The sequence below is a fragment of the Acanthaster planci genome, linkage group LG20 (genome assembly GCF_054643075.1).
Source record: "Acanthaster planci isolate LZ-2023a linkage group LG20, COTS_SCS, whole genome shotgun sequence".
Taxonomy (NCBI): Eukaryota; Metazoa; Echinodermata; class Asteroidea; order Valvatida; family Acanthasteridae; genus Acanthaster; species Acanthaster planci.
Genome location: NC_141796.1, coordinates 5,772,476 through 5,785,459, shown reverse-complemented (window position 1 = coordinate 5,785,459; position 12,984 = coordinate 5,772,476). Strand labels below are relative to the sequence as shown.

At 42.2% G+C, this 12,984-nt stretch overlaps 1 protein-coding gene across 2 annotated transcripts in view; it reads right to left on the bottom strand.

Annotated features, from left to right (window-relative positions):
* Positions 1-12,984, bottom strand: part of LOC110977980 (oxysterols receptor LXR-alpha-like) — an 80,093-nt gene that overhangs the window by 49,914 nt on the left and 17,195 nt on the right. For both annotated transcript variants that reach the window (XM_022232562.2, XM_022232563.2), the window contains exon 3: positions 9,073-9,155. In XM_022232562.2, the coding sequence (XP_022088254.1) occupies positions 9,073-9,155 (83 nt within the window). The remainder of the gene's footprint in view (positions 1-9,072; positions 9,156-12,984) is intronic.

Here is a 12,984-nt window from a genome sequence, read left to right as displayed (position 1 = left end):
TGACATCAAAAGTTGACGCATGTTTCTGATTTTTTACACCTCTTTGCGACAAAGTAGAAGGAGTACATGTGCCCTTATCTGGCCCACTACACCTGTACTATCATGACTATCCACGCTGCAGCTGGATTCATCGCGTTCTTCACACTCGTCAAACTTTAACTCACCAGTTCCACTGTCGGCAGTTTCATCCTCATGCTCTTCGAGTTCCTGTCTTTTTTGCTTTCCGAAGAATTCCTCCAGTTTTTTTTGCGAAGCCATGATCGATTACCAGCGACAACCATGGTACAACCGAGAATTTAAAACCCCGCGCCAGTATTGTACTTGGGCATGACTATGTACAAGATTAGGCCGAGCACATCGTGTTTACCTTTGGCATGTTAGACTTCGCACACGGTGTACTATTTCTTCATGGCAATGCCACTAATAAGTCTGCCACTTTGGACCTGTGGAATTTATTTTTCACCGCGTTCCCTTCTCCCCTTTTTCAACATCGCTTTTTGGGGCTTTGGAGGAATGTCAATCAGTCATTTGGTTTTTAGACCTTACTAATATTAACATAGACGAAAAATTGAGTGTCCAACGGACTGACACAAGTTGAATATACGCTGGTCTCCCAATCGATTGGCAGAGAAAACTTGCATACATTGCCTGTGCATACCAGTGAACACACCAAACACTTAAGAGCTAGGATCGGAATTATGTGGCGTGCGATGCGCATTGGGCGATCGCTACATGTACTGTACAGGTACGGTACGGTAGGCCTAGGCTAAAAAGTGGAAATTATATCGTCTTGTAAACATTGAGAATCAGTGCTTCACATTTCAAAACACAGAAAAGTGTGAACTTTTATTCAAGAATGTGAACAAAATACACAATATTGGCAATACTTTTATTCAATCTGGGGAAATTTGTGCTGGGCGGCAGAGTTTATTTCGGACCTACGTTCTGGGAGCAAATTTTCAGTGCCGGGCGACCGTGGCTAGAACACTGCTGAGAAGGTCCTTGTGCTTCCTGTAGTAACAAGGCAGTTAACGCTGTGCCGAATAACCGAATATTACATCGATCATCGAATATTATTTTTCGAATTTGAATATTCGAATGCAAAATTAATGAAAAGGGAGCATTTCCTTTTGTTTTAAATGAGAAAAATTGCGTGAAGGAGGCTTGTTCCAAGTAATTTCAATGAAAAGTGACAAAACCCTCACAATGATTTGAAAAGTACATTATTCATTAACAAATTTAAAAGGAATATACATTTTCAACAGGAAAAGAATTATTGTTCATCTCTCAAATCTTGCTAACTCATGACTGGAGATACTCGTAGTTGTGAAAAGCTATTATATAGTAATTATAATGTACAATTGTGTCCATTATTGCAACTGCTTTTGTACATGTATATGGTTTGTTCCTTAACAATCTGCTTGTTGGTACAACTGAATATTCCGATATTTGACCAAATTAAAGGTCAAATATTCAAATAGTGAATGATTCGAATTGACTCAACCGTACAGGCAGCCTCATATACAGACTATTACTTCCATTACGCTTCAACAAATATAGATAAACATTCCACAACTGACATCCTCGGACTAGAATACATGTAAATGTACATGAACAATATTTAAGTATTATACTTGTACACATACATGTGTACAATAAACATACTTATCTTTTTTCATTGCCTTTTCCAAAAGTGTTTTTAAGGGGCTCCTTCTGGTTGATATTCTTCCCCTTCCCCCCGTATTTACAGTGTGCATTGTACACACAGGTCTCTCAACTTGAGAATGGAAACAGACACACAGATAAGATAGATAGGGGAAAACAATGATATAAAATGCTGTCACTGTCACCCAAAACAAAGGGTGTGAGAGCAGAGAGCAAGGATCTGGCTGAGACAGCTGGAAAAAAAACTCTGTGACTCAAACGAGCAAATGTGGGTAAGTTAAAACTGACAACAAAGATAACTCAAATACCAACTGCGACCTAGACTGGCCTTTCCTAGCCCAGACGTATCTAGGGTTCCCTAAAAGGAAAACCTATCACAGTCGGGAACATTGTGAAATATTGTGCAACATGGTTCACAGGGTACAAATACCAGTACCACGTACCCTACAGTGTATATGTGGTGATGGGTTGTTTTGTTTTTTTGAACTCAGAAAAGTACATGCACGTAAAAGCACAGTACAGCACTCGGGGGCTTTCGTACGCTGTCATACCAGAGCCCAAGTGGACTGCCATTCTAGCTGTTGTGCTTGATTATTTGTTTTCATAAAATGCCCGGGAGGAAAAAAAAATTGCCATCACATGATATTCACGGGTTGCTGGTGGTGTGCCACAAATATTTCTCCTGACACGCAGCAGGAACAAATGGTGTGACCGCTGGCTGAACTGCAAAAACAGAATGTGCCCATCTATGGTACAATGTACTGTATGTGTACTATGTTCTAAGACTCCGAGGAGAGTACTGTTGGGCCTTATTGCTGGGCAAATGCATTAGCATACTCCAAATACAATGAAATAAGATTGTGACCAAATAACTGCATTCTCTCCCCTTTATTACTTTTTTTACAGTCACCTCTTTTTATGTTAACTCCAAATACAATTTTAAAAGCTATTCAAATATTCAACAATCGGATACACGTACATGTACATGTATGTGGGTATTTGAATATTTGGCACAAATGATTCTATCTTGCTGGCGCTGCTTTGGTAAAGGCACAATGACCGTAGAGAACAGTTCTGGTTCTTCTACATGTAGTTGATATGAATCAATGATCAGAGAACCTGACCGGGTTTGCTTGAGGAGGAAGGGTGAGCTGTGAGAGGTACCGGTATCCTGCAGCACAGTAATGTACCGGTACGGTAGGGTCTTGAATACAAAGAAGCAGAAAGATTTGGAAAGCCGATTCTCCCTGATACATCCTACCAGAAGCCAATGCACAGATGTAAGCTCGATCTCACAACAGCTAAAATGTGATTGTATCTCCCACACTGGAACACCGACCCGTGCTGCAGTTGCAACATGCATGTTCATTTACGGTACCTGTATTTATACATGTACAAGTTGCTGGAGGGCCAACTACATAATCTGTACATGCAAACAGAGGACACTGCACCAGTCCAGACATGGTAAATGGATCCTTTCTCTTTGATACCTTGTGATACATACCGGTACATGTATCCTCCCGTACACAAAAGTAGCCGGTAAATTCTACTTATGGGTACCAGTCTGTTGCATGGATGGAAATGAGCACTTTTATCTGTACATTAAGACCGTGTCCGAAACGGGCTTCCAGAGCTACGGCTAGGTCTATTGTCTTCGCGTCTCCATGCATTTCCAATGGAGCGAAGACCTAGACCTACTGTAGCTCTAGACAAGAGATTCGGATGCAGCCTAAGCTTAAGAAACTGCATGTTCCCCATGCTAAATATACTGGCAGATCACAAATATACTGGTAGTACACTACTGAAAAAAGTTAAGGACCACTTTTTATTTTGTGTATCCTTTTTATATGATGAAACAAATCATATAGGGAAACTGACTAAGTGCTTATTTTCATAAGAGATATATTACTGCTGCAAACACCCCAATACAACCGTCCTGAATGGCCTCAAGCCCTCAAACACAGCTGCAATCAATTTCAAGTGTGGTTGATTTCAGTTGTGGCATAATACATGTATCTCTTGCATCATTGCATATCCTGAAATGTGGGCTTTCAGAGTATCAGCTGACCACATGAAGTGGCAAAAAAGTAGGTGCAAGAGCATTTTTCTGTCATTGGTCTCCACAATCCGACAACTTGCAGCAGCAATGCCAAGACACCACCTGAGGGAACCAGAGGTTGCCAGAGTCCTAGGGACGCTGGAAGCTGGCTTCAGTCAGCGAAGAGTAGCTGACATGATGGGTGTGTCTCACATTGTCAGCAGCAGAGCATACTCATGACACCGTGAGACAGGGCTGTACTCAGAGAGACTCCACAGTGGCCGGCCAGCCGCAACAACCCGCTACTTGACGAATCTCTGCCTCTGCAACTACTTCCACAGTGCACGTTGACTCAATGATGACTTTGCTGCTGCCACTGGAGAGACTGTTTCCACTCAAACAAATCCACAACTGACTTCACAGAGCCACTATGCATGCCAGAAGACCAGCACAGTGTGACCCACTCACCCCGGCTCACAGCAGAATCCATCTCAACTGGACTCAGGAGCATGTCGGATGGACCCAACAGCAGTGGTGCCATGTTCTGTTCACAGATGAGAGCAGATTCTCCCTCGACCACAATGATGGACGTGTGAGAGTCTGGAGGCGAGCAGGAGAGAGATTTGCAGAACATGACCGTTATGGGGGAGACGGCATCATGGTGTGGGGAAGCATCGCCTCTGGCAACCGTACTTGTCTCTACGTGGCCCCACGGGGAGCAATGACAGAAGTGAGGTCCTTGAACCTATCGTGGTGCCATTCACAGAAAATGTGGGAGGGGGGGTCATTTTTATAGATGATAATGCCCATCCCCAATGAGCAAGGGTGGTGACGCAGTTCCTAGAAAACCATGGGATTGAGCGCATGGACTGGCCAGCGAAGTCCCCAGACTTGAATCCCACGGAACATGTCTGGGACTTGATGGGGAGGAGCATGAAGCAGCTGGATGCACAGCCACATGGACTGCAGCAGCTGGGTGTGGCTCTGGAGGCTGCATGGGATGTGCTGGCCATCAGAGATGTGAATCACCTCATTACGTCCACGAGACAGTTAAGCCATTACTGCTGCAAGAGGAGGCCGTACTCACTATTGAGCCAATTGAAAGATATGCAGACTGAAAATTTTGAAAAACTGTCATCTGATTTTTCCCTGAAACTGTCCATTTTGAGAGTGCCCAAGTTCTCATCTTGAAAATGTGCATTTGATGTTTTAAAATAGTTAAAAAAAAATTTCCAATGAGAACACCATCTAGACACACAAAAAATGAACAAAAAAAAGAACTAGACCCTACTCATTGCTTGGAAAAAAATTACAAGTTAAAAAGAAGTGGTCCTTAACGTGTACATGTACATGCGTATTGCATACACATATAGCAGGATGTATTAGGACATATCCACATATTAAGACAGTGAGCCAAATTTATGTCCTTCCTTGATTTTTCTTGCAAGTCAAGCCCAGTGGATACTTCATTTTCCCCAGAGGGTCCTTAAATGCAATCAACTGTGGCAAGCAACGACCACTCTGTCAACCCAGCATCAACAAATTTGTCTTGAAGGTTTTTGATATCTGATTACTTTTTCCTAATGGTAAAATAAGTGATGGAGCTACGGTACATGTACGGTAACATTACACGGTGAAGTGGTAAAAACAGGGACAGAGCTACCCGGTATCATAACATATTTGTGCACAGTTGTATAAGGGCAGACAAAAAAGGTTTTCAACCACAATTTCTTTTGTGAAGAAAACTGGATCAGGAAAATATGCCCATGCCAATACACAGTATACGTGTACGTGATTGTATTGGGGCCCTATTTCATGGCGCTGCTTACCGCAAAATTCTACACTTACTGTTTCCATTTTGCACTAACTGCTCAAGCTGCAAAATTCTGCACTAATATAAATAACCCTTTAAGCACAGAATCCTTAGTTACGGCTGTGCGCATGTGCACAAGCCGAAATTCCTCGCTAAACCGTGAAATATGTTCGCCCTAAAAACAGACTTTTCTGCTATGGTAAGCGCTGATTTTTCACTTGCAGTAAGCAGCGCCATGAAATTAGGCCCAGGTATGCTGTAAGGATTCTATAACATGTACCGGTATACTGAGTACAATACATTGAGTACCACACCATGTACTTGTACCGGAATACTGAGTCCAATGTACTGAGTACCACACCATGTACTTGTACCAGTGTACTGAGTCCAATGTACTGAGTACCACACCATGTACATGTACTTGTACCGGTATACTGAGTCCAATGTACTGAGTACCACACTATGTACTTGTACCGGTATACTGAGTCCAATGTACTGAGTACCACACCATGTACAGTACTTGTACCGGTATACTGAGTCCAATGTACTGAGTACCACACCATGTACTTGTACCGGTATACTGAGTCCAATGTACTGAGTACCACACCATGTACTTGTACCCGTATACTGAGTCAAATGTATTGAGTACCACACCATGTACTTGAACCGGTATACTAAGTCCAATGTATTGAGTACTACACCATGTACTGGTACTTGTACCGGTATACTGAGTCCAATGTACTGAGTACCACACCATGTACTTGTACCGGTACACTGAGTCCAACGTATTGAGTACCACACCATGTACTTGAACCGGTATACTGAGTCCAATGTATTGAGTACTACACCATGTACTGGTACTTGTACCGGTATACCGAGTCCAATGTATTGAGTACCGCACCATGTACTTAATTGTGCATGTTTATGTGCCTGATAAAAGTCAATGTACTGGCCACAACACTGATTTCCAAGCCAAGGTCAAGTGTGGGTTTTTCTTCTTTTCTCCCCCCCTTGCTTTTTTCTGTCTTTTGCGGTTTGTTTAAGTGTTTTTTTTCTTCACTGGAGTGATTCTTTTTCTCCAGAGACGATAATGTACATCGTGATTCAATGGGTTCTCCTGTGACAAGTTGTGAGGCAGATGTGGTTAACCTCATTCCACTGGGGATTGCAAGCTGCCATATCTGTCTAATGCATTCAAGTCATGCACAGGTGCAGTGCTGGTGCACATGCATAGCCTGGTGTACGTGTATACACATAAATGTACATGTACGTGTACATATACAGTACCTGGCTCATGTACATGTACATGAAACATACCGGGTATCACTTACAAGGTGTGCTTGAACTTTTGACTAAAGCCGTGTAACAATACATGGCAGGCCTTCATCCCATTTTGGGCACAATTTATTCAAGTATATTGTACAACAGCTACCAAACTGTGCAGACACCCATTTGGTCAGTGTCAACATGCACGCATACTGAAAGTACATGTATGTCAACATGTACATGTACATGTAGTTCCCATAACACTGCATGGGTAGGTACATGTAGGCTTTCCTCGTATCAAGAGGACAATTTCTGTTGTTACCAAAATTGGAATCTCCTCCTTATAGGTTGCCATGACCTCTGTATCCCCATAACTTCTACTTCTCAGAACAAGCATTGTCCCCAGAATGTACATTCACAAACAATTAAAGTACATGTACCGTACACATAAGGGTGCACAAACAAACATGTGCATTGCACTGTACATGTATAACAGGTGAACAGACACATTACTGGACAGCAAAACGAATTGATCTGTGAAGGCCACGTTCTGTATCTGTGAAGGCCATAGTCCAACTGAGAAAAGAAGAGTCCGCAACTGTTCCCACAGTCAAGAGCCAAAATACTCTTCAGCTATTAAAAGGGCTGACACACAGTGTGTCAGACTCCATTGGGAGACGGACAAATCAGATGCCCGAGGATGAGCAGGAAACTACGGAAAGCAAGGTACACACTTGGACGTGTAGGTGCACCGGTGCCTGCATGCAGTGGGGGCTGATTGCTGCCTGGCCCAAGAGATGAGTGGTCCTGTTTAGTTTGAGGACACAGGGAGGTTGAAATTCATGGGGCAAAAAAAACTGCAAGGACCAGGGGCCACTGCCTCACAAAATCTATTGGATCTGAACACATTACAATAGTTGACAACACGACAACCACGACTAAGAACCAACAGGTGAATGTACTGTCTGAATTTGTTTTTCACACACCGCATATGGAACACGTCGGGGGTGGGGGGGTATACCAGTACGTTGGTGCCAGAAATAATGACAGGAATCCATTAATGTAAATATTCAATTTCTTTTTCTCACAAAACTTTTACATAATGTGTACATGAACAGGAAAGAAAAGTGCAAGACCACTGATCTTTTAATTGCTGGCCTCAGTCCTTTGGTCCAGTCTGTCAAACCCTGGGGACTGCACACAGACTCTCAGAACCAAAGCAAAGTGCCCGTACATGTACATGTGTAAGTGCATGAGTCAAGATGCTAAGCCCAACTCCGAGGTCACTCTGGTCCTGGAGTTTCCTGGCCAGCCTGACTAATTCATTTTTATACTCTACTGGCCAAATCTCTGAAACTAAGCATTCTGAGATCTTGTCACGTCAAAGCTTGTGTGAGCAAACAGCGTGCACACAGCACGCAAACAGCACATGTACAGTACATGTACATGTACATGTATGCGACTGACAATTTTAGGAATGTTACAGTCTTTAATGGTGTAAGGGGGGGTTTTCTTACCCGAAACCTTCACAATTTCTGACACTTGAGACCAGTGAGATAACACTGATTCTTGGTGAATGTTATGTATCCTCCATTGCTGGTGCTTAGGGGGTCATTACTGTTCCTGCTCAATGGACCCTTGAACAACTCCCCCCCAAAAATAATTCTCATTACCACCTCCTTTGGCCCAGCCTTGGGCTCATAATTAAACAATACAACACTCTCACAGGTACCCACATGTATAGGTGCATGTACCCACATGTATAGGTGCATGTACGCACATGTGTAGGTGCATGTACCCACATGTATAGGTGCATGTACCCCTGGGTGGAAAGAGGTAAACTTTGGCAGAGTGACCTGCCCAAAGTCCCAAGATGTCACATCCAACTGCTGGATTAGAACCCCTGACTCCAAGTTACTCATACAAACAATATTGAACCACTGCCTGTAGGTCACAGGCCTTAAAGACAGCGGTAACAACTATGTGGTGATGTTGATGTTTGCAAAAACAAAAACGCATAGAACTGGCTACTCTGAGGGAAAATCCTGTAACAAGAAAGCCATATTGTTTTAAAAGTCTGTTCAAGTTTTAAAAGAAACTAAGATTCATTTCATCTCACAGTGCAACAGTAGTCTCAACCATGAACATGTATTTCACTCTGGGTGTTACGGCTTGAATCAGGGCTAATGACCATCAGAAGGTCAAGTCTCATTCCTTGTAAGACTCAAGCCACCAAGGTGAAGGGGAGGGGGAGAGAAGAAATGAAGCCAAGTCTGGCACCTCGTCTTACCTTACAGCCCTCACAGGAGATAATGCCGTAGTGAACGCCAGAAGACCGGTCCCCACAGATCTTGCAGGCTATTGTTGGAAAGTCTACCAAGCAAAACAAAAATATGTGCACATCAGCTCAAAGGTGCAAACAACACAGTCCTTCATTTCAATGGAGCGCGATCGCGCAGGCGCTCCTACCGCACTCCTCAGCACTCCTGAAGGAGTGTAAAAGATCGCGCCCCTAAAGAAATTTCAGAGCATTTAACAAATAACGAACAACATGACAAACACAGCGAACAACATCACCAAAAAAGGACTGTGATTCGTTTGTAACTTAAGATTTCACATTTATCCCGCTGTGACTTTCATACGTAGGCCTATAATTATTGTGCTAACAATCATTGCAATGCCAGCACCGCCTGCTTTCAGCTGCCAGCCAGCCCTGCACGCACATGTAGCATGCACATTGTACACTGTACATACATGTATGCTGGCATGTGCATGTATGTTGCACGTAGTTTCGCTTAACCGGTAAATGGTACAATCTGCTTCGTGTTTTTATTGGTCAGTATTGGTTTTCAGTGACAAGAGAGCCAATTGGTATCGATCTTCTTCATAAGGCGCTTAAACAGAAAGCGCAGTGTGCCGTGAGCTATTGGTCGTCATGAAAACGTTGCTCCATGCATACATACATGTGTGTACATCGTACATGTACATTGTGTGCGCTCATTGAATTCAAGCAGAAAACCCCCAGCGTGTTTGACCGTAAACATTGGGTGTTCGCATGTGCGTGCATGCGCTGGTTTGGTGTTTTCCTATTTTGATAGAGGTGGGTTTGTTACCGTCTGTATTAGCTGAACACAGGTGAAGTGTAGTCTATTAAACTTTCGAATCCCCTTCAGGTTTTTTTAAAGAAATGCTCAAATCAGGAGCGAAGTTCACTTCCACTTTTATTCAAATTAAAGGCACATGTACATGACGTACAACTCATTTTTGTGTTGAATTGTACATGTAGGTTATAACTTATATGTAACGTTAGTTTGTTAAATAGTCAGGCCTAACTACTGTATGTTTAATTTGCAAGTACATTATAACAATTCTTGTTCAAATAAAAAAAACAAGCAACGGTCACAACGGTCCCTCATGAAATTACAGGTACAAATTTGCATTTTTCACATCATTCACTGTGAGGTTTTCATCCCACGTCAGTAGCGATTTTACGAAAGTTTACACAATGGCGTACCGGTAACTTCACTTAAAGTTGAACAAACAAGAGCTATGCACTGGGTTACATGTACATGGAGATGCAAGTCTGTGCTTTGTATTACAAATTGTGGTGTAATTTGCACAATTATGTTAGGTCGATAAGTTTCAGGGTTTCTATGAGAAACGTGAACTCTAATTGTTTTTGAAGGTTATGACAACATGTCTGGCTGTGAGAGATTTTCTGCCTGGTTTCAATGAAGATTGGACAAAAACCTTGTTCAAAATGGCAGGTGGAGCTGCATGTACAGGTACTTCAACAACTGTATTATGACTGCTGTTTTGTTGAAATGCTGATCCTTTGCAAAGACTAATATGTTATTAAAACACTGCCCAGCTACATGTAAATGGCTACCGTATGCCGTAAACTGGTGGCTTAAAGTTTGCGCATGATTTGAAGTTAGGCAAGTTTCACAGCACTGGATGATGAAATCATCCACTGTCCTGAAAGAATCCGTGGAACTTTATGTAGAACTTTATGGAACTCAAAGATTAAACAGACATTTTGGTTTCTCTCTGTCTATAATGCAATTTTCCTTTCCTGCAACTTGTACTATATACATGTACCGGTACATGTACATGAATGCACAACTGAGTCTACATGTAAATGAACGTTTAAGATGCTCACTTTTTGTTTTACTATTTCAAAGGATCAGAAGGTCCCAGTATTCGGGTGCCTTTTGGGTTTTCATTGCCAATTTCCACATTACGAGCCAAACTGTGAGGTCATCCAAGGGACAAAACCCCAATGCTGCATTGATTTGTGCACAACATTATGAAATTTGCACACAGTCCCGCTCATTTTCCTCATTTGGTGATTTACTGTAGTGAACATACAAGTACTCATATCAGTGTACATGTATAACAAAGAAGCCAACAAGCAGTGCTTTCTCGATAGTCCTGGTTTCAGTGAATAGATCTACATTGACAAGTTGAATGGAAAACCTTTTTGAAACGAAGTGTCTTCCCTGACTGACATCACAGCAACAGCGCCCTCAGTTGTCCAGAAGATTGCAGACAATTTTAAATGTTTGGAAAAAGTGCACTCCTTGATACACCCAACCTCAAAAGGAGGTCAAATAGTTCCCTAATACATGTAGAATGCAGAGTACCAGTAAAAAAAATACCTTCAAGTTCATAAAAAAACCTGACCGGGACAGTTCTGACATTTTTTTTACCAATGGAGGACAACACAGCCCAGCCACATTCCCACACACCTTCCATAACCTACATATTCTGGCTTCTATATGTACGGTGATTCCCAGTGCAGTTCAGTGCCACTGAGGCCCTCAGCAATGAATGATTAATGACGATTCATACAGTAGCTTCCACCAGAGTTACCTGTAATGCCAGAGGGCTTTTCCTCACATTTTTGCACTGTCCCCATCCGATTCTGCCCTTTCAACCCCAAGTTCACACAAGTCTAAGCTAGGATTCAACAGGGATCAGACAGATGATCAGTCAAATGTATACAGCCTACTGTACATGTACATGTACTTCAGACAGCTCTACATTGTATGCACTGTACACTATCCTGTACATGTGGACCTGTATAGCTAACAACTACGGTGGGGGATATGGTTGTTTAATTGCAAAGGGTGCTGTGCGTGCTCACAGGTGTTCTAAAGAAACATCACATCCTACATCAGGGCAGTTAATAATTGTTTTGTCATACAGGTTACTCCATCTTGAATCCTTTGTATATGTAAAGTGTCTAGACTTCAATTGAAACTACGGTACCGGTAGGCTGTATAAAACTGTTTCGTTGCCCTCGCTTGACCAAGCAAAAGTCTGGAATAACCTCAGGTGGACTTTTTCCATTGAAATGCCAATTATTCTGCATGTTGTTACAGAATTATAATTTTACAGTATACATGTACGTGTATGTGTAATGAATGGTGTAAGGTAGCTGGGACCTGGGGCATTGTACAGAGTATACACATGTATGTATTTGTACAGATGCACAATGCAAAGTACATGTACATGTATCGCATCGCAGTATACCGCGTTCGAGCATGCATTGCACACAGCGCACTTATTAATCTACACAGTATACCATGTTGGCGCATGCACACAGTGAAATTGGTAGTGAGGACCTTATAACCAAAAGGAATCCTTTACAAAACTACATGTGTATAGTCAAAATGACCATGCTAAGCTTCAATTACGGCTTAACAAGCGATGCCGATTTTTGAAAATGAAAATTTGAAAAATTGAAAAAAAAAAAAATCATGACTCAACGATGAAAATCAATCTTTGGAGAGACTGCATTTAAACAAACCGCATTGTTCATCAGTACCCACTATTCACATTTACATACTGTACACTATGCTGAATGGCAGGTCTTGCCACTTGTGTGCACGTAATGTCAGGATGGCCAAGATGGACGCCTATGAGTTGTCCGTTAAGAAAACTGTTCAGCTATGTTGCCAACATATGGCACTTTTTGGGATTTATTCTGTAAGTACTTGTACGGTACCAGGCACCTCAACTGTTTTTTTGTCAGATATTTCAGTGGCGACGTCATGTCAAGGGGCCCTGCAAACTGTCTCAACGTATGATCGACGTGTTGTCAGGTTGTGGGACCTTAGATTTCATTACATGTTGTTTAAAGTGTTGCATCCTCCTCTGAATACAGATGTTTTAAGCAAGAATTACCAAAATGTTA